The sequence below is a fragment of the Osmia lignaria genome, chromosome 5 (genome assembly GCF_051020975.1).
Source record: "Osmia lignaria lignaria isolate PbOS001 chromosome 5, iyOsmLign1, whole genome shotgun sequence".
NCBI lineage: Eukaryota > Metazoa > Arthropoda > Insecta > Hymenoptera > Megachilidae > Osmia > Osmia lignaria.
Genome location: NC_135036.1, coordinates 9144220 through 9167009, shown reverse-complemented (window position 1 = coordinate 9167009; position 22790 = coordinate 9144220). Strand labels below are relative to the sequence as shown.

At 45.4% G+C, this 22790-nt stretch overlaps 1 protein-coding gene across 2 annotated transcripts in view; it reads left to right on the top strand.

The window, feature by feature from the left end:
* The window catches only part of LOC117604974 (uncharacterized), a 30328-nt gene extending 8441 nt beyond the window's left edge, over positions 1 to 21887 (top strand). For both annotated transcript variants that reach the window (XM_076688375.1, XM_076688374.1), the window contains exons 9-10: positions 270 to 18234; positions 18312 to 21887. In XM_076688375.1, the coding sequence (XP_076544490.1) occupies positions 270 to 18234; positions 18312 to 18481 (18135 nt within the window). In that variant the 3' untranslated portion in view covers positions 18482 to 21887. The remainder of the gene's footprint in view (positions 1 to 269; positions 18235 to 18311) is intronic.
* Positions 21888 to 22790: the final 903 nt, after the last annotated feature.

Here is a 22790-nt window from a genome sequence, read left to right as displayed (position 1 = left end):
TATTTGCGATACTAATCTCTTAATCGAGTTAACCTGATAATGAGTTTAGAGAGAGTATGTTTGTCGATGACCCAGATAGATGCATGCTTGCAACGGTGTTCCGACTTTGAGTCTTGCTCTCTAAAGTGTTGAAAATTTATTCGTTGATCCATCGTACACTTACACGGAAAAGATTAAACCAGTTTTTCTTTAGTAATTCGCTTTTACGTAATAAAGTCTGGCGAATTTAGCACGGTTATACATCGATATTGCTTTGATTCACGTAACAGGAGAGAAGACAATCCAATTCACCGGACGGGGACAAAGACATCGATCCGTTGATCTTGAATCTTACCGACATCGGCCAAGAGATGGTGGTCGATCTTCGCCGCATCAATTTGAAGGCCCACCCCTGCTACAGGGATCCGGACCCTATCAATCTCTACCACAAAGTCGGTCACGGCACCCTGGACATGTACGTTCTGAGCCCGAACAAGGACAGCCGCGAAGTGAGGGAATTCCTGGCGAAATGGCACTCGTCCGATTCGAAACTGTTCGCGGGATCGCACAGAAAAGACTCGAACAACGTAACTTTTCCCATTCAAAATCTCGTCTCGATATGCGCGCTTCTGGTCTGGCAACCGGCCAATCCGGAGGACACGATCACGAGAATTCTGTTTCCCGGCAGCACGCCGCAGCAAAAGATCTTCGAAGGTTTCGAACGTCTGAAACACTTGGAATTCCTCAAACATCCGGTCTGCTCGGCGAAGAGTCTCTCGCCGTCCGCGTCATTGGCGACGCTGCGCGACAAACCGGCCAGACAAAAGTTCAGCCTGATAGAGAAAGACGCGAAGAAGGTGAGCACCGAGGCGAAGAAAGAAAAGAAGGAACCGTCCGACGGGAAAGGAGTGAAGGGTGAAGAAATAGGGAAGGGCGGTACACCGATCATCCCGACGAAGCCTCAAGCGATAGCTGCGGTGACGGCTGCGGCCGAGGCGAAGATGAGAAAAGCCGCAGCGGAGAGCAAGAAATTAGAGGTTGAAGGAAAAGAAACTAAAGAGAGCAAAAAGATGGAGAAAGAATTAAAGGAAGCGAAGAAAGAAAAGTCAGAGGTAGAAAAGCCTGAGAAACGTGACGAGACCGGTAAACCGGAAACGGAGAAGACGACGGTTGCTCCGAAGGAGCCGAAACCGCCCAAGACATCGAGGGTGGACTCGAGAAGGAGAGAAACAAAGGATACAAAGGGAGTTGCCGCACCGAAAGCTGGAAAGATCGATACCGCGCCGAAGCCTAAGCCTATCGAGAGGAGGGCAAAGCAACCGACCAGCGCGGACAAGAAGGATACCGGTCCGGCCGTGAAATCCTCGCCGACCACCCCGAAGAAGGTGGTGAACGGCGCGGCAACGAAGACGGAGATAACCAGAGGAGGCGTCGCGAAAGGGAAGCCAACGGTAGGTCATAGACCCGTGACTGCGGCCCCGGCGAAGAGCACCAAGGACGCGAATAACAGAAAAGTGGTGGAGCAGAAGAACATAGAAAAATCGGCGATAAAAGAAGCCGCACCGGGGACGGCTGTGAGTACGTTGAAAGCGACGGCAAAACCGAAACCGATGGATAGAAAAGGAGGTATCAGTCGTCGGGGCAAGCCGGTCAGCCCGAGCAAAGCTCGCATGCCCGGCAGCCCGGCGAAATCGACTCGCAGCACGCCCACGGCTTCCGTCAAGTCCGACAAAGACGGCGTCGTTCGTAAAACGAAGGGCGACAGGGGCACGACCGATTCGTCCACAGTGTCGACTCCCTCAGGAATCGAAGCGGAAGCGGGAACGCGGCTCGTAGACAAGGGTCTGATGGAAAAGTCGGAGGACATTTCGTTGGATTCGATCGAGAGCAAGGTACTGGCGGACCTGAAAGAGGAACGCGAAGTGGTGGAGGAGATCGAGGCGGTTCTCCAGAAGGCGGAACGCATCGAAGAGGGCGCGAGGAAGGAGGATCGTTTCGAGGGTGACGACGAAATTACCGCGGAGGTAACTGATAAAAAAGAGGAAGACATCACCGAGGAGGATGTAACCGCCGAGATCGAGGACGCGCCGAAGAAGGACAGCCTCCGAAAAGGCAGTCAAGAATTGACCGAAGAGGACGAATACCTGATTGTGGAAAAGGAGGAGGTGTACACGGAAGATTCCGCGCAGAGCGGGGATGGTGAACAGAAGCACGTGTTGGACGAGGCCGAGTCGGAGAAGGTGAAGATGTTAAAGGACATGGAAACGGTGAAGGAGAAAGGTACGGAAGAAGAAGTCGAAGAGAAAGAAAAGGACGAAAGCGTGGAGAAGAAACTGAAAGTGAGGTCCAGAAAAGGTGCGGAAGAAGAGGAGGAGGAGGAAGAGGAAGCTGAGGAGGGTGAAGAGGAGGAGGAAGAAGAAGAGGAAGAGGAGGAGGAGGAAGAAGAGGAGGAAGAGGAGGAAGAAGAGGAGGAGGGTCACGAAGAAGAAAGGGAAGAAGAAGAAACTGCTGAACCTATCGATCTGTCGCCCGATCGTCGCGAACGATTGGAAGAAGAGATGAAGAAGGACGCTGTCGTCGCGTCGCCGACAGACGCCGTACAACCGAGACACGAAGAAAGGGAAGATTCTGTTAAGAGAGACAGCGAAGATATCACGAAGGAACCGTCCAGTTTGAGCCCGGACAAGTTCGATTTATCCGAGAAGAAGACCAGCGATACCGATTTGAAACCGGAAGCCGATCAAAAGGAGCAAATGCCGGAGAAGCTGGAGGAATCGCAAGAACGCATCTCGACCGTGGAATCCGGTGCCACGACCACGGCGCCGACGCTCCCCGAAGACGAGCGTATACCGATGGACGAAATAAAGGAGGACATCGACGAGAAACACGTAATCGAGGACGTGAAGGAGAAGGAGGCGCCAATAAAAGCTAAAGAAGAAGAGATCGCCGTGGCGGCCGTGACGACGAGTACCGGTGCCGTGGTCACTCCAACCCCAACTTCCGTCGGCCTCCCTACCGGAGTCGCCGTTTCCCGCACCGTCCCTTCGGTTCCGGTTAAACCGGATGTCCAACAGTTCGACGTCAGACAAGCCACGCAAATGATGCAACGTGACATCGTCAAGACACCCGACGAAGTAGCCGACTTACCCGTTCACGAAGAGGTCGATCCGAAATTGTACCGAATGGAGGACTTCGAGAAAGAGAAAGAGGAGAAAGTATCCCCACCGATACAGGAAGTCAAAGAGCCTCCCACGCCACCGATCAAAGAGCAGAAGGGAGTGTTCAGCTTCTTCGGAAAAGTTGCCGATAAATTTGAAAAGGGTATCGACAAGTTGACGAAGAAATCGAAGAAGGAGCAGGACAAGGACACTGACGATAAATCCTCCTCCAAGTCCAGCTCGCCGAAGGAGGTGAAGGTGCAGGAGAAGACCCTTCTCGAAGAGGTCGACATGGACAAAATGTTCCCGAAAGTGACCAAGCCTACCGAAAAGGTAGAAGCTCCACCTGTTGAAAAGGAAGCGAAGGTCGATCATAGAAAACCTTCGATCGTCGAAGAAACTGTCTTGAAAAAGGAAGAGGTGAAACTCGAGGAAAAACCTGCCGTTGCAATTCCCGAGGTTAAAGAAAAACCTGCCGTTGCAGTTCCCGAGGTTAAAGAAAAACCTGTCGTTGCAGTTCCCGAGGTTAAAGAAAAACCTGTCGAAGAACCAGTTAAGGAGGAGAAGGAAATTAAACCCGTGCCTGAACCTAAACCCGAAATCGAACCCGAAATTGTATCGAAAACCGTACCCGAGTTGGATCGCAAACCTGCACCCGCCACCGAGGAACTTGTAACAGCCGAAACAAAGGATGTTGCTGTTGTCCCAGAAAAGAAGGAGAAAGAGAAGGAAAAAGAAAAAGAAATAGAAAAGGAAATAGAAATAGAAAAAGAGAAGGAAATAGAAATTGTAAAAGAAAAGGAAATAGAAATAGAAAAAGAGAAGGAAATAGAAGCTGTAAAAGAAAAGGAAATAGAAATAGAAAAAGAGAAGGAAATAGAAGCTGTAAAAGAAAAGGAAATAGAAAAAGAGAAGGAAATAGAAACTGTAAAAGAAAAGGAAACAGAAATAGAAAAAGAAAAAGAGAAGGAGGAGGAGGAAAAGAAGAAAGAAGAAAAGGAAGAGATAGTAAAAGTCGACGCTCAAATTGGAAAGGAAGAAGAGGTGGTCGAAGGAGTAGAAGAAGACACAGAGGAAATAAAAGCATTACTAGAGGAAGCATCAAAGAAATTTAAGACAGTGAAGGATAGCTTAAGAGATTCTTTGGAGTCCTTGGAAGGGAAGATCGTTGACGAGGAGCCTGAGGAGGACGCAGTTTCAGCTCCTCCAGTGAAGGACGTCGTTAAGGACACTTTGGAAGGCGTCGTGGAGAAACTGGAAGCGATTAAGCCGCATATCGAAACCGTATCGACCGAAAGTAAAGAACCTGAGAAAGTAAAATTCGACATAGCAAAGGACGAAACTTTCGAAGCGGAACACGAAGAAATAAGTGCGATGACAGTCACTGCCGATGTCCCAGCTCCTGGTATCCCGGTAAAGGACGTGAAGGAGGCGGTGCGCGATGTCGGCGAGGTCCTGGCGGGAACCGCCGGTATCGACATCGAAGAGAAACCGAAAGATGTCATAGAAATCGTGAAGAAAGTCGCCCAAGTGTTGAAAGAAGACGATTTTCCGCTGGAGGTGTTGCTAGAAAAACCGGCAGCAAAAGAAAAAGAAAAGGAGATCGAGAGCGAGGATAAGAAACTCGCGGCGATCGCGATGCCAACCAAAGTCGGCGTTACCGAAGTATTTCCCCATCCACAGGAAGAGATCGAGGAGCTGGTCGAAGGCAAGGTTGAAGTCGCGCCGTCGCCGGTTTCGATCGAACCGCTCGAAGAACCTTGTTTAAAATTAAGAAAAACCACGGAGGAGATCCGCCCTCCGCCGGACGAGAAGGAGAAGAAGGACGAGCGCGACGCGAAGCAGATTTGCGAGGAGATCCTGAAGGGAGATTTGAAGATTCCTGTAGGAAAAGAAGCTGCAGCGCCGAGCGAGAAAGTTGAGCCTTTAAAAATGGATGTAATGGAAGCTGGAATAGAGGATATCTGCGTAAAGAAGCACACTGAAGTGGGTACGGACGAAGAGGAAACTGTGATCGGTTTCGATCAGAAGCTTTCCCCTGCGAAAGCGGAAATCGTAACCGTTTCCGCCGGTTCTACACCAGCTTCCCCTAAATTTATCACCGATAGAGAGAAACAATTAGAAGGCCGTCGAATGTCTGTTCAACTAGCGACAGAAATAAAAGCGATCGTCGACAAAGCAGATCGCACTGTGACAGAGATCATCGAGGAACTCGTCGTGAAAAAGAAGCGAATCACGATCGAGATCATCGAATACATTATCACGATCAAACGAGTATCCCGGGAACGTATAATTTACATGATCCACGAGATTATCATAAGAAAAGGACTTTCCGCGAAGGACGTTGTCGAGGATGTTGAAATGTTAAAGATCGACGAAAAATTAATTTCGACGGAATTGAGGATGGACGTGGAGGAGCATATTTTCAACGAATACATTACAAAAGGAATTCGTGTAATCACCATTCAAATAATCGAAGAAATCTGCGTGAGAATGATCCTCTCGAGAACGATCGTGATTCGAATCATTCGGGAGATCATCTCGCGAAGGACGATCGACATTTCTGTTGCCCCGGACGTATCGTTGGAACCGGAAACAGAAACGAAACCAGAGAAGGAGGCGAGCCCGCCATTGCCTGCTGATGAGAAACTGGAAAAGGAACCTTCCCCGAAATTGGAGGAAAAAGAAAAGGAACCTTCTCCAAAACTAGAGGATAAAGAAAAGGAACCTTCACCAAAATTAGAGGAAAAAGAAAAGGAACCCTCCCCGAAATTGGAAGAAAAAGAAAAGGAACCTTCACCAAAATTGGAAGAAAAAGAAAAGGAACCTTCTCCCAAATTGGAGGAAAAAGAAAAGGAACCTTCACCAAAACTAGAGGAAAAAGAAAAGGAACCGTCTCCAAAACTGGAGGAAAAAGAAAAGGAACCTTCACCAAAACTAGAGGAAAAAGAAAAGGAACCTTCACCAAAATTGGAAGAAAAAGAAAAGGAACCTTCTCCCAAATTGGAGGAAAAAGAAAAGGAACCGTCTCCAAAACTGGAGGAAAAAGAAAAGGAACCTTCACCAAAATTGGAAGAAAAAGAAAAGGAACCTTCTCCCAAATTGGAGGAAAAAGAAAAGGAACCCTCCCCGAAATTGGAGGAAAAAGAAAAGGAACCCTCCCCGAAATTGGAAGAAAAAGAAAAGGAAGCTTCTCGTAAATTAGAAGAAAAAGAAAAGGAACCTTCTCCCAAATTGGAGGAAAAAGAAAAGGAACCCTCCCCGAAATTGGAGGAAAAAGAAAAGGAACCCTCCCCGAAATTGGAAGAAAAAGAAAAGGAACCATCTCCAAAATTAGAAGAAAAAGAAAAGGAACCTTCTCCCAAATTGGAGGAAAAAGAAAAGGAACCCTCCCCGAAATTGGAAGAAAAAGAAAAGGAACCTTCTCCAAAATTAGAAGAAAAGGAACCTTCTCCCAAATTGGAGGAAAAAGAAGAGGAACCATCTTCCAAATTGGAGAAAATAGAAAAGGAACCTTCACCAAAATTAGAGGAAAAAGAAAAGGAACCGTCTCCAAAACTGGGGGAAAAAGAAAAGGAACCTTCACCAAAATTGGAAGAAAAAGAAAAGGAACCTTCACCAAAATTAGAGGAAAAAGAAAAGGAACCTTCACCAAAATTGGAAGAAAAAGAAAAGGAACCCTCTCCAAAACTAGAGGATAAAGAAAAGGAACCTTCACCAAAATTAGGGGAAAAAGAAAAGGAACCTTCACCAAAATTGGAAGAAAAAGAAAAGGAACCATCTCCCAAATTGGGGGAAAGAGAAAAGGAACCCTCTCCGAAATTGGAAGAAAAAGAAAAGGAACCTTCTCCAAAATTAGAAGCAAAAGAAAAGGAACCTTCTCCCAAATTGGAGGAAAAAGAAAAGGAACCTTCACCAAAACTAGAGGAAAAAGAAAAGGAACCGTCTCCAAAACTGGAGGATAAAGAAAAGGAACCTTCACCAAAATTGGAAGAAAAGGAAAAGGAACCTTCTCCCAAATTGGAGGAAAAAGAAAAGGAACCTTCTCCCAAATTGGAGGAAAAAGAAAAGGAACCTTCTCCTAAATTGGAGGAAAAAGAAAAGGAACCGTCTCCAAAACTGGAGGAAAAAGAAAAGGAACCTTCACCAAAACTAGAGGAAAAAGAAAAGGAACCGTCTCCAAAACTGGAGGATAAAGAAAAGGAACCTTCACCAAAATTGGAAGAAATGGAAAAGGAACCTTCTCCCAAATTGGAGGAAAAAGAAAAGGAACCTTCTCCCAAATTGGAGGAAAAAGAAAAGGAACCGTCTCCAAAACTGGAGGAAAAAGAAAAGGAACCTTCACCAAAATTAGAGGTAAAGGAAAAGGAACCTTCACCAAAATTAGAAGAAAAAGAAAAGGCACCTTCACCAAAACTGGAGGATAAAGAAAAGGAACCTTCACCAAAATTGGAAGAAATGGAAAAGGAACCTTCTCCCAAATTGGAGGAAAAAGAAAAGGAACCTTCTCCCAAATTGGAGGAAAAAGAAAAGGAACCGTCTCCAAAACTGGAGGAAAAAGAAAAGGAACCTTCACCAAAATTGGAAGAAAAAGAAAAGGAACCTTCTCCAAAATTAGAGGATAAAGAAAAGGAACCTTCACCAAAATTAGAGGTAAAGGAAAAGGAACCTTCACCAAAATTAGAAGAAAAAGAAAAGGCACCTTCACCAAAATTGGAGGAAAAGGAAAAGGAGGAGGTTGAGGAGGAAGACGTAGAAGAAGACGGTTTCGTTCGCATCGAAAGTAGAAGAGTTTCAAGAGACACGATTTCCCAGTTGGACCAGAAACCGACAAAGGCTCCTGCGGATCGTCCGGAGCCGACTAAAGAAGCCGAGGAGAAACACGATCGAGAGACTGAGAAAGAAGACGACTTCGAAGCGGTTGAGCAAGAGTTAAAAGTACACGATGTACCATCGATCGTTTCCGACGAGAAGCGTGTAATCGATTCGTTGTCAGCTAAACCAGACGAACCCAGGGAACGAGAGGAAGCGGAGGAAGCCGTGGAAGAGGTTGGCACCGACGTTATCGAAGCTGATGAAAAGTTCGTGCACGAGACAAAGGAGAAAGCGGAGAAGAAGGACACAGGGATCATTGAAACGCGCAAAGAGGAAATCATTAGTGAAGATAAGAAGTTGAAGGATGTTGTCGCGAAAGCGGAAACACCAGCGGAAATAGCGGAGTCTCTCGATACCGTGGAGAAGTACTTGGATGAAGCAAAAGAAAAGGAAGAGGAGCGAGTTGTTGGTAAAGTGGTTGATAAGGAAAAACCAGAGGAAGTTAAAGTTGAACCAGAAGTGAAAAAAGAGGATATATCCGTTGGGAAACCTTCTGACCAAGCCGCAGTAAAGGAAGCAGCGAAACCGGAAGCACCTCTCGTCGCTGAAAAGGACAAAGAAAAAGATAAACCAAAAGAAGAAAAAGCAGCACCGCTCGAGAAGGAAGCAGAAGTGAAGGAGGTACCAAAGGATATTCCACTGACTAAAGCTGCCGAACCGATCGTTGACGTTGATCTTAAACCAAAAGAAGCTGTAAAAGAGAAAGAGGAGGAAAAGGAGAAAAAGGAAGTTGAAAGTCCTGAAACGAAAATCGAAAAAGAAAAATCGAAAACTCCGTCGCCGGTTCGGGAAGAAGTAACCGAGCCTTCGAAGGAATTACCCTCGCCAGCCACCACCCCCGCCACCATCACTGCCAAAGAAACTCACGACGTCAAGCCGAAGCCCGAGGAAGACGCGGGATTCGTTCGACGGATGTTGGTGACAGCGAGCAGCGAGGACGGCGGACAAGAAACAGAAATCTGCGCGACCGACAGCGCCGCGATCAGCAAACCGATCACTCCCGACGATTCCTTGAAAGACACTTCGATTAAGTCAACGCCCGACAAGGATTCTTTGATTACTGATAAAGATTCGCTGCGTTCTGAAACGAGCAGTCCGGAGAAGGATAGCATCTCCGAGAAATCGGCAGCAGAACTTAAAGATGTTGGAAAAGTAACGCCCGAGGACAGTCTGGAAAAATCACCGGTCGATCGGTTCGATTCCAGTTCCCACGAACTCGAAGACAGTTTGGAGAAGGCCGCAGTTGTTGAAAAACCGAAGGAACCGGAGAGCATTCCCGTTTCCGTTTCCGTTTCCGCCAAGGAAGAGCTGCCTAAATCTCCAAAGGAGGAATTACCTAAATCTCCAAAAGAGGAATCGCCATTGGAAGAGGCGAAGAAGATCCCCGAAGTGACCCCGAAGACTGAAAAAGCGATCGAATCACCGATCGCGGAGAAGGCGCCAGTCTCGGTTGAGAAACGACCGAGCCTCGCCGAAACGCTTGATGCCGAAATTCCCGCGGAGAAAAGGAAATCTTTGGACATAGGTGTAGTAAAGTCACCAGAATCGTTACGTTCGGAAGATGTATCACCGGCAGAGACGATCTTCGAGAAATCGCCAACGGACAAAAAAGAAACGACACAAATTCTAGACGCGATCCAAGACTTAGAACCATCCGAAGTAGTTGTTTCCACGACTGAAAAGTCGCCGATCGAAGCAGCGAAGCCTGCATCGAAAGAAGCGTCGCCTGAACGAGTCGAAGAAGAAAAAGTAAAATCTCCTGTTGAGAAAAAAGAGGAGAAGGCAATTGTTGAGACACCGCACGAGAAAAGTCCCGAAGCAGCTAAAGATAAACCGCTGGCTAAAGATGAGAAGGTGGAGGAAGGAGAAAAGGAAACGATTGTCATCGACAAAGAGAAACCCGAGGAGAAGGATACGAAGGTGGAGGAAAAGTCTCGTACTCCGAGCATAACTGCACCAACCGAATTAGATTTGAAGGAAACAGTTGAAAAACAGCTGGAAAGCCCACCGAAGTCTGCTGTTGAGGCGAAGATACCCGAAGTCGATAAAGACAAATCTCCGAGCAAAATTGAAGAGAAAGTGGAGAAAGAGGAGGAAAAGGTAGAAACGATAACAGACCTGAAAGCACCGAGACGCGATTCGAAGTCGCCGAGTCCGGCGGAGTCGATCGCCACGGAACCAAGGAAATCCGTCACGGAAGAATCAAAGTCTCCCAGTATTTCCCCGGAAAAACCAGAGCCGAAAGTGCTCGATAAAGATATCGATAAGGAGAAGGAGAAGAAAGCGATCGAAGAGCTTGTGAAAGTCGAAAAGACGACGGAAGAGAAAACATCTCCGCCTACCGCGGACAAAGTAACCAAAGCAGACAAATCACCTGTAGAAGATATCGTAAGCGCGAAAATGCAGCCGGAAGTGGAACGGAAGGAATCAGTTGAAACGTTGTTGAAAGATGATTTGAAGAAACCCGAGGAAGCGAAGAAAGTTTCTGAACTACCGATCGATACAGTCGAACCGAGCAAAGACTCCGTTGAGGAAGCTAGTGGAAAATCAAGCCCAGCTAGCATCGCGAGTGTCCGTGACGAGGACTCAAAACCATCGATGGATCGTTCGAAGTCCCCAAGCATTGTTGGCGAAGTTGTAGATTTCAAAGATGTCGAGGTAAAGGAGAAATCCAAGTCTCCTGATGCAACGCCTGCTCCCACCGATCTGAAAGAATCAGTATCGCCGACTATTACTGAAAAACCAACAGATTTGAAAGAAGACATCGTGGCGACGACGGTGGAGAAATCTAGGTCACCCAGTGTAACGAGTCTTCCAGCGGAATCGGCAGATATCGTAGATCGTTCGAAATTGCCAACCACAGTGGATGAAGTTATGGAGAAGAAAGATGTAGAAACTGTTTCTGCTGCTGTAGAAGAGAGCAAAGAAGCGAAGGAGCGTTCGAAATCGCCGAGCATTTCGGGAGAAGCAGTCGATTTAAAGGATACTGTGGACGTGAAAGCGGTTGAAAAATCTAGGTCGCCCTCAGAGGAACCAAAGGACGTGAAGGTGGATGAAAAATCTAGATCGCCTTCGGAGGAGCCAAAGGACGTGAAGGTGGATGAAAAGTCTAGGTCGCCCTCGGAAGAACCAAAAGATATAAAAGAAGTTGAAAAATCTAGATCCCCTTCGGAGGAACCAAAAGACATAAAAGAGGTTGAAAAATCTAGATCCCCTTCGGAGGAACCAAAAGATGTGAAGGTAGATGAAAAATCAAGGTCGCCCTCAGAAGAGCCAAAGGATGTGAAAGCAGTGGAGAAATCTAGATCGCCCTCAGAGGAACCAAAGGACGTAAAATCAATAGAGAAATCTAGATCGCCCTCGGAGGAACTGAAGGACGTGAAGGTCGAAGAAAAATCTAGATCGCCTTCGGAGGAACCAAAAGACGTAAAGGTGGATGAGAAACCTAAATCACCTTCAGAAGAGCCAAAGCTCACAAAAGAGGCTGAAAAATCTAGATCGCCCTCGGAAGAGCCAAAAGACGCGAAATCAAAATCACCGAGTATCGCCGACGAGATGATCGATGTAAAACATATCGAAGCAAAATCGGTCGAAGAACCTACCGATCGTTCAAAATCACCCAGCATTTCTACGGAAGTCGCCGATCAGAAAGACGTGTCTGCTAAAGAAGCAGATCGATCCAGAACGCCTAGTGTAACCAGCATTCCCACCGTGGAACCGAAAGAAACCTCTGACAAGTCTAAATCCCCAAGTATCTCAGAAGAGCCAATAGACAAAATCGTATCTTCCGTTATGACAGCTGCTGCTCTAGTCGTAGACGCGAAGGAAGGTTCAAAATCTCCCAGCATCGCAGGTGAACCGACCGATCTGAAAGACCTCGACGCAGAATCGATCGAAAAATCGAGGTCCCCCAGCGTGGCCAGCATTCCTGCAGAATCGAAAGAGCCAGACACCAAAGCACCCGAAAAATCAAGAACACCGAGTATATCGAGCATTACCGTAGAACCGAAGGAAAGTACAACCGCTTCGAAATCACCGAGCATTTCCGGAGAAGCTGTAGACTTGAAAGACGTTGACGAAAAAGTAATCGACAAATCGAGATCGCCAAGCATAGCGAGTGCTCCCGCGACTGAGCCTAAGGATTCGAAAGAACCATCAAAGTCGCCGAGCATCGCTGGTGAACCGGTCGATTTAAAAGCTCTTGAAAAATCTAGATCTCCCAGTGTGACGAGTGTGCCCGGAGAATCGAAAGAACCCACAGATCGTTCCAAATCTCCGAGTATTTCAGGAGAGTCAGTCGACGAGAAAGCAGTTGAAAAAGCTACATCTCCTACCGTAACAACCGCTCCAGCAGAAACTAAAGAAGATACCAAAGAGCCTTCGAAATCACCGAGTATCGTCGGTGAGTCGATCGATTCCAAAGTGTTGGACGTTAAAATAGAAGAAAAGTCAAGATCTCCCAGTGTGACGAGTGTTCCTGAACAGAAGGAAGCAAGCGATCGCTCGAAATCGCCTAGTATTTCTGGAGAAGCGATCGAGTCAAAGGAAGTTGACGCGAAAGCGATCGAGAAATCTAGATCGCCTAGTGTAACAGATACCGCTGCTGTCAGCGCTGATGTTAAGGATTCAAAGGACCATTCGAAATCACCGAGCATCGCGAGTGAACCAGCAGACATCAAAGATGTCGACGTTAAATCCGAAGAAAAATCCAGGTCTCCAAGTGAAGCGATCGATCGATCAAAATCGCCCAGTATTTCTGGCGAGGTGATCGATTCGAAAGACGTAGAGGAAAAAGCAAGCGACAAATCCAGGTCGCCTAGCGTAACTGGCGTTCCTGTCTCTGCTCCTGCACAGAAAGATTCAAAGGAACCTTCGAAATCGCCGAGTGAGCCTTCCGAATCGAAGGAGCTCGACATCAAAGTGGACGAAAAATCCAGATCTCCCAGTGTAAGCAGCGTTCCCGGAGAGTCGAAGGAAACGATCGACGGTTCGAAATCGCCAAGTGTCTCGGGAGAGCCGATCGACTCGAAGGACATAGACGAGAAAGCTGTAGATCGTTCTAGATCGGCTAGCGTAGCGAGTGTTACCGCTACCATCGAGCGGAAAGATTCAAAGGACCGTTCGAAATCGCCGAGCATCGCCGAGGAAATGGTTGATTCGAAGGCGTTCGACGAGAAAGCAGCCGACAAATCCAGATCTCCGAGCGTGACGAGTCTAACGAGCGTAACAAGCATATCTAGCGCTCCAGTGATCGAACCGCAAGACCTCAAAGACCGTTCGAAATCGTCGAGCATTGCCGAGGAACCCACCGAAATGAAAATTCTCGACGTTAAGATCGGCGAAAAATCAAGATCTCCTAGCTTGACGAGTACTCCAGGAGAATCGATCCACGAAGAGGCGTTGGACAAATCCAGATCATCGAGCGTCACGAGCGTTCCTGTAATCGAATCGAAGGATGCGAAGGACGATTCTAAATTGCCGAGCATCGCGTCTGAGATTGCCGATTCGAAGGATATTCACGCGGCGGAGGTAGCTGAAAAATCTAGGTCCCCCAGTATTGTCGGCGAATCGAAAGATGTTTCACCCACTGGAATTCCAGCGGATGCCAAAGATAAATCAAGATCACCGAGCGTATCCAGCGTTTCCGTCGAATCGAAGGAAACGGAAGATCGTTTAGAAAAATCACCGAGCATTCCCGAAGAAGAAAAATCGAAAATCCCTGGTGTAACCGAGGATTCAGTTAGTAAGGATGCAAAGGATCAATCGAAATCGCCGAGCATCGCTGACGAGATGATTGATCTGAAGGACCTCGATAAAGAACCGATTAAAAAGTCCAGATCTCCCAGCGTAATTAGCCCTGCGGAATCGAAGGAGAGCGTAGATGGTTCCAAGTCTTCGCCTACTTCCACCGATGTGCCTGAGCCGAAACAGACGGACGCTAAAGTAATCGATAAATCCAGAACACCGAGTATTTCCATGGAATCGAAGGAAATCGCGGATCACTCGAAATCGCCGAGTATTTCCGAGGAAATAGTTGAATCGAAACGCGTTGGGGACGTTCACGAGGTTGACGAGAAGGTAGTGGACAAATCAAGATCTCCCAGCGTGACAAAAGAAATGGTGGATCATTCGAAATCGCCGAGTATTTCGGGAGACGTTGTTGATGCAAAATCCGAGGATAAATCTAGATCGCCGAGCGTAACTAGCGCTCCTGCGATTGAACACAAAGATTCGAGATCGCCGAGTATCGCAGCTGAACTGGCTCTTGATGTTAAAATAGCCGAAAAATCGAGATCTCCTAGTGTAACGAGTACTACAGGAGAATCGAAAGAAGCGGATCATTCGAAATCGCCGAGCATTTCGGGAGACGTTGTTGACGAAAAAGTAATTGACAAATCCAGGTCTCCTAGCGTGACCAGTGTGCCTGGAGAATCGAAAGAAACAGCGGTTCATTCGAAATCGCCGAGCATTTCGGAAGACGTTGTCGACGAAAAAGTGATCGACAAATCCAGATCGCCGAGTGTGACAAGTGCTTCTGCGATCGAGCCTAAGGATTCGAAAGAACCATCAAAATCGCCGAGCATCGCTGGCGAACCAGCAGATCTAAAGAGCCTGGACGTTAAGACGGATGAAAAATCCAGATCTCCCAGCCTGACGAGTACTCCCGGAGAATCAAAAGAAGCAGCCGATCGCTCAAAATCGTCGAGCATTTCCGGAGACACGGTCGATTCGAAAGAATCTAGTGAAGTTAAAAAGACGATCGAGGAATCGAGGAAACTCAGCGTATCCTCCGAGGCGAAGGATACCAGTGGAGTTGCATCGAAATCGCCATCGCCGAGCGTCGCCGGAGAGGCGATCGATTCTAAGGATCTTGACGCGATTACCATTGAAAAATCCAGATCACCCAGTGTAGCGAGTATCCCGGAGAAACCGAAAGATTCAGCCGCGGAGCGTTCGAGAGCACCGAGCGTTTCTTTGGAGCCGTCTCCTCCGAAAGACGCTAAGTCGAAGGAAATCATGGAGGAGAAAGAAAAATCGCCTGTAATTTCTGAAAAGCCCGAAGATTCGTCGACAGGAAAAACGCTGAAAGATGACAAATCTCCATCCGAAAGTTTGCACGAAACCAAAGATATAACACGATCGATCATCGAAACGGTTGTTACCGTCAAGAAGGAAGAAGATTCGCAAAAATTAGAGGAGAAGAAACCATCGACGGAAGTGACGTTGGAGAAGACGAAAGTTGAAATTGTTTCGAAAGCAGCAGAGAAAGAGGAAAAGATGACAGACAAAAAAGAGCAAATGTCTTTCGAGCCGGGCGCCCAAACTACCTCGCCAGAGCAAATGAAAGGACGGGCATCAAAAGTGTCAATCGAGAAAGAAGCCGAGATTAAAAGATATGTTTTAGACAATTATGCATCCAAGAAGAAGGAGATCACAGCCTCTGCGATAAAAGAAATCTGTAGAATTTACTCGGTGTCCGAATCGTTGGTGATAGATATCATCGTGGACACGGTTTCCATCGAAGAATGCATGCGTAAAGACATAATGGGTTTAGATATCAGCAGCGAGGGTAAACTAGGAAAAGTTCTCGCGGAGGATAAAGCGAGTACGAGGAGCATGAGTCCAAGTTCGGACCAGATCCCCTCCGATAAATCAACGCAGGATAGTCCGGCACGTTCGGAACCGCATATCGACGAGGAGATTACGATATCGGAGGAGAAGAGGACCGAGATCGAGAAGCTTGTAGAGGAGGAGTACGTTAAAAAGGGGAGGAAGATCACAGAGTTGATTTTAGAAGAGATAATCATAAGATCCTCTCTGCCCCGGTACATTATTTTGGAGATAATCGAAGAGATCATTTGGAAGAGGAAACTCTCGCGAGACACCGTGATAGACATCGAGATCTATCAAGAGGAGGAAGCCGACGACGAAGAGGTGAAAGCTGCCGACGCCGCTATCGTCGCCGCTTTCGAAAGAGGCGAAGAGCAACGCTTCCGTCTCGAAAAATCGCCGTCGGAATCCCGCTACGAACACCTTCACGACGCCGGAATTAAACCTTCTTCCACTTGCGATTACAAGGTAACCGAGTACTCGGAAGAGGCGGCCAAACGACGCTCGATAACCGAGCATCCGGCCAGTTACGAGAGCCAATTCCAGAAAGCGTTCGCGGCTGGAATGACCGAAATACGTACAACTCACATTACCACGCTGTCAGGTAAATCAACGCCAGACCTGACTCGCGACGGAACACCAGATTCTACCTCTGAACCCACGGCTTCCACCGTCGAGAGGGTCGATGATAAATCCATCGGAGGTGCTGCTAGAAAATCCGATCTTGCCGCTTCACCGGACAAAGATACCACCTGTTCGATACGGACGACGCAAACTTCGATAATCCAGGAACCAGTGGAAAAGCGTACCACGCAGATGGTCACCGTGTTGAAAGAAAGCAAGATCGGTGAACCGGAAACTATTCGAGTCTCCGAGGACTCGAAGCAAAGCAGGAAAATAATCGATTGGGAGGAGCAGGAAGAACCCGAGACGATTCATAGGATCGTAAGGCGGGAAATTATCGAACAGGAGGAACCGGTGGTGATTACCAAGGTTATCAAGCGCGAAGTGATCGTACCCGAAGATGAAGTTCTCGAGAAGGAGGATCTGGAAGTGTTGAAGTCGACAGTGACGAGCGGGGAAACGGTTTCCCGGCTGATCGAAACCGTCAAGACTGAAGCAAAGAAAATTCTGGTTACTGAGAAATTAGACGAAGGAAAAACTTCGGTAGCCGATACGTCTTCTACCGTCGAGAAGATTAAGAGCGGCGAAGAAGTTGTAAAAGAAAAAGAAGTGAAAGGAGGAGAAATTGAAGTTAAGGAAAAGAAGGTACCGGAAAAAGTAGAGAAAAGTGCCGTCGCTTCGGACAGCAGCATCCTTCATTCTCAACTTCCCGAACGAACTTCTACTCCCGATAGGAGACCCGATTGCAGATCGTTAACAGGCACGCCGGAAGGCTTCCGATCAGGCGAGGTAATCAGGACCATCATCACCACCACGAAAACGGTGTCTGACGATGGCGAGATCGTAACAACCACCAGGGAGGTCACGGAAACGACTAATGAGAAAGGTGAAACGATAATTTTGGCGGAGAAAGTCGACGTGAAGGTAGACGAATACATACCCAGCAAAGATTGCATCGAACTGCATCCACACGCAATTGAGGGTACATCGAAGACACCTGTTTTGGAGGATACAAAGAAAGAAAAGGAAACGGAGGGAAAACCGATCGAATTCACCGCGGCTGATATGAGTAGCAGCATTTACGGCCAATTACCCGTTGTCCCACCCGAATCCGCTCCCGTTAAAACGCTGGACACCGTTCGCAAGAGCACCGATCCCATTCCCATCAAAACTGACCAGGATTACTCGTTCAAACGATTCACAGTGGAGAAAGAGTACGCCGGTGCGTACGAGGAGAAACACGAAGCAAAGAAGTACATCGACGAAGCTGATCTCGATTTCGAGAAAGCCCTGATGGAAAGGAAGGAAACGAAAGAGTCGTCGCAGAGGTACACGAACGGTAGCGTTCGAGGAGAAGGCTCCTCCGAGAGGACCGTGCCCGAGGACGCTGCTAAGGAAGATTCGAAGAAGGATTCGAAGAAGGATTCGAAGAAAGATCCCCTGGAGGGTTGGGGCACTCCTTTGGGTCTTCCTTCCCCTAAACCACCCCATAAATTTAACTTGAAGAACACTGTACCGAGTACAAGTTTCGCGGTACCATCAAATTTGACCCAACACCTTCCGACAACTTCCAGCATCGAAAACGATGTGCGACTAAACGTCGATGTAATTAGCGACTGGGACGAACCGCTTGGATTACCTTCTCCGGCTCCCGTGACAAACGAAATGTCGAACAAGGCCGCGCCAGGAACACCAAAGAAGGAAAAGAAACAAGCGAGGAAAGTATTGTCGGAGAACTTGAAGAACAAGAAACGCTCGGAGAGTCCTGCGAAGAATGAGAAGAAGATCAAGGATTCGAAGAACAAGGTTCAACCGGTGTACGTCGATTTAACCTATGTTCCTCATCACGGAAATTCCTATTACACTTCGCTGGAGTTTTTCAAGAGAGTCCGTGCTAGATATTACGTATTCAGCGGTACTGAACCGAGTCGAGAAGTGTACGATGCATTGCTTGAAGCTAAACGGACTTGGGAAGACAAAGATCTCGGTAAGTTGTTACCTTTTTCGTACCATTTTTATGGATACTTCGAACGTTCGTTTCATTCTTCTTTTTTATCATTTTAGAAGTGACCATGATACCAACTTACGACACGGATACTCTGGGATACTGGGTGGCCGACAACGAAGAGGCCCTAGCTGCGAATCACATAGACCTCTCCCCATCGGCATCCCGTTGCACCATCAATCTCCAAGACCACGAGACTAGCTGCAGTGCCTATAGACTCGAATTCTAGGGATTGGCAGCCTGCTCAGCCGTGATTGTCGAGTTCTGAGCGGAGCCCGAGGTGTAACGCCGTCGCTTTTCGTTTACGGACTCGTTTCCCGTCGAATTGATCGAGTACGCGCCCCGTCTTTACACTCTGTGTGCCTAAAACTGTGTGCGCGACTCCTGAAACTCGGCGATAGCTTCGCTCTTAAGTCTTAAGGGGAGGCGATAACCGTTTAGGACTTTCATTCAATTTCCTTTGTTCGCACATATTCGATTGGAAAGAAAAAGAATGCAAAATCACCTTCGACCGGTAAAACGGGCTTGGATTGTTAAGGCTCGTTTTATCGGTCGAGTACCGGTTTCAAAAGTCACATTTCTTTTCGATTCTTGACGATTTCTAACGTCCTATAAAAGACGTCGTCAATTTTCCAAACGTTTCTTCGCGAAGCTAAAGAACGCGCAAAATGCAACTCTGAGAAGTCTCTCCTTGATACCGAATATTGGACAACTGATTTTTTATACGTCGAGTAAAGAAAACTAAGCTGCATCAACTATACTAAACAATCAGGCAGTCACGATGAAAAGAAAGAAACGACGTTGACGGCGAAGAAGAATTCTTCGTAAATTTCTGAAATTTCTGTCATTCGAGAGGTTAATTAGAACTATTGTTATCTAGCCTGATACGTGTTCCACGGCAAGTTTCCGTAATGACAATTAAAAAATCAACTTTCTCGTTGTAAGTGTCTATTCGTGTATAGGTAAACGACTAATATACTTCCGGATGTGTTATAGATAGGGATTATCTGTGTCCTATTCACCTATACCGTAGAGTGTAGAGGATAGAGATTCGATGAGCGGTGAGTTGGAAAAAAAGGACGTGTCGGGTATCAATTGAACGAACTAAACGGAAGCGAAAGAAAAATGTTTCTCGCGTTAATGATCGTCATCGGTACATGTACCGTGTTCTATTTCGGATACGTCACTCGAATCCATCTAGACGAGAATTTAGCGAGGAAAGTCTTGGATATCTAGCGAAAAGCGAAAAACCGCGTCGCGTCGCGGTACGGCGATAAATAAACTCGTACAACATCCATCCAGCGGACAAAGTCCACGTTCGATAATTTTATCCGAGCGAAAATCTCTGATTCACGGTGCTCCGTTTCGTTTGGGGAACGCCGCGAACAGAGCTGATCGCTCCCCTAACGAATTCCTTTGTAGATATTTTGTAGAAAATCGATATTTCATTTGAAACAAATGAAAGAGATACTAATTCTGACGATGAGAGTGAGATAAGCGTGAAGCGAACATGATACACGCACCATTTTGACACACGACCAAACGATTATTGCGCTGCTGATTCTTGTCGGTTAATAAGAATTTTTAACAAACCGAATATACTTATCCGATGTACGGATATTATTACACTTTCTTCGGATCTCATAGAGTCTGACGATTCTGATATTTGCCCTCGATAAAAAAAAAAGTAAAAAAAAAAAAATACGTACGACTAATTATTCTTTTCGACGCGTTACTGTTATCGGAACAGGCAGTGTCAAAGAAACTATTCGACTAACAACGTTCAACACCGCGACGATTCAGTTTTTCGTACTTATACAACTCGTCTTTCTGTTGCATCGCAATGCCGAAACGCGATACGTTGCATTCGAGCAACTATTGCTTCAATTGTCACGATTATATCTGGTGACGGCAATGACGACGACAATGACGAAGACAATGACGACGACGAGGACGACAACTATGATGATGTTGAGAGAATGATGATATTGATAATGTCGATGGGTGATAACGCAACCTAACGACGACAAGGACGATGATGATGATGATGATGATGATGATGATGATGGTGATGGTCATAATAATGACAATGACAAAGACGAAGACGACAACGACGACGATGATGACAATGGTGATAATGAGAGTGATTCTAAGCATGATTAATACTCGATAATAATCAAAGAATGAAATAATCGTTTTACAGATTAACCGCGGCGTGATAGATTGTGACAATACATGCTTGAATACGTTATGTTTTTAGTTATTTTATAGCGAAAGAAAAAGGGACAGTGAAAGATAATAAAAGAATGAAAAATGTTGTCGTCGAGCGACGGGTCATTGCCTAAAATAATGTACACCGATTTCTTTTGGAAATTTACAATAATCGTATTTGCTTATCCGACGACGATGTTCTAATAACAACCGAGAGTTGAACAAAGAGAAAAAGCCGTGCGATTCTCTTACGGCTTACGGCTTATAGTGATTTCGAGTTCGAATAAATCTTCTAATTAGCGTATAAGTTTCTTACCATTCATTTATTGCCGACAGTCTCAAAGCAATCGTTTATTTTTTCACGTGTACCTACGTTACGTTTAATTTATTTATTTATTTATGTATTTATTTACTTTTTATAGAATAGGTTATTTATGTACATAGTAAAATTAATCATTCATTTTTCTTTTCCTTTCTCCAGTCAAACAACTGAAAAAATTATGAATATCCTACGAATTTGTAATTTCCAATATTTATTATGATTTATACTTATTATTTTTACTATAGGACATAGGGGCTCGCATTATCATTACCATCATCACCATTATCATACTTACGACCGTAATTATTGTCATTGTTACATATAACCATCATTAATGTTGCTAGTGGTAATTGTTGCGATTCTTTCTTTTTTTCTTATTATCACTATCATCGCGTTAATCATTATTATTGTTACTGTTGTTGCTGCTGCGCCTGCTGCTGCTATTGTTACGTTTCACATCAACACCGATGCGATCGTTATACCGTCACTGTCATCATCGATCGCTGATCACGATTCAGAACAATTTCTTTGTTCCCGATCGAAGAATCGAGAACGTAAAAGGGCAATGACGAAGCATGCACTTATGTGTTTATGTATTATTTATTGACAAATATAAATGACCAGCTGTTTAGGTAGGATATTAAAATTATGAAATTGAATTTAATAGAAAGGAGAGAGAGAGAGAGAGAGAAAAGCAAACGAAGGCATTGCCGATCGGTAAACCAAAGCGAATGGTTCAATATACTCGTCGGCAATTCTGTATGGCGAAAAGAACAAATTTAAGTTAAGAAGGAGAGGAATATAAAAGTTAAGAACGAGCTTTCATTAAAACAGTTTAGAATAAATATGAAGATGAAAAGAATAAAAAGTATATATATATATAATATAAAACACGTTCACACTTATACACGTACATATTATACGCTCAACACGTACACGCATATACAGACAGACAGCAAGACAAACACACGAATATATAAAAGATAAATACAAGGGCAAAAGAAAAAAAAAATAGGAAGAAACTTAATTATGCGAATAAAGAGAAGAAACAGAAGATGAGAGAAAAATTTACGAATTACAAATCTCAACACCTGTGTACGAACTCCTAAATCAATCGTGGTGCTTAACGGGTGGTGGGAACGGTGATACGATTTCATTTGAATATAGAATATAATAGGCTTAAAAGGGTGGAGTAAAAGAGAGATATCGATTGACGATCGCGTATCCATCCAACAGCGAAATATGTACCGGGGTGAGAGGCTCGTTAAATGATCGTTTTTGATAAGACTCACCGGAAGTCTGTCGACCGATTTTGCGTGCTCGAACGGTTGAATCGATCGATTATAAAAAAAATGTTGAAAATTTTCGAAGTGGAAAGCTTCGAAAGAAAGGCAATCGGTGTCGAAAAAGACAGGATAGATGAAAGTTTATTTACCCCGAGTGCAATTTTGGATACGCTCAACGTTCTAGTCAGACAGTCTCGTTTCCTAATGCTGCGATCATCTAGTCATTATCACAGTCGATCTTTTGCCACTGCGGCATTATATCGCACACTTCGCGGCGATTCAAATTTTTTCACGACTATATTTATTGTACGAATCGCGGTTCTCACCCCTTCAAGCGTAACGGGACGTCGCATTAATCGAGTAACAAATTAAAAACTTACTATGGAGTGTTCATGGTGCTATGATTATTAATTATTATTATTAATATTATTATAATTATGATTATGATTATTATTACGATGATGACGGTTATTATTATTACTAATATTATGATGATGATGATTATTATTATAATTATATTATTCTTACCATTATTATTATTATTATGACAATGACAATGACGACGACGACAACGACGATAAAATGATGATTATTATTATTATTATGATTATTATAGAAATAACAATGTTATGCTATATGACAAAAATGATAATATAATAAATATACATTATATCTTAACGACACTTTGTAATTTAATTATTCCCTATTGAAGTACGACT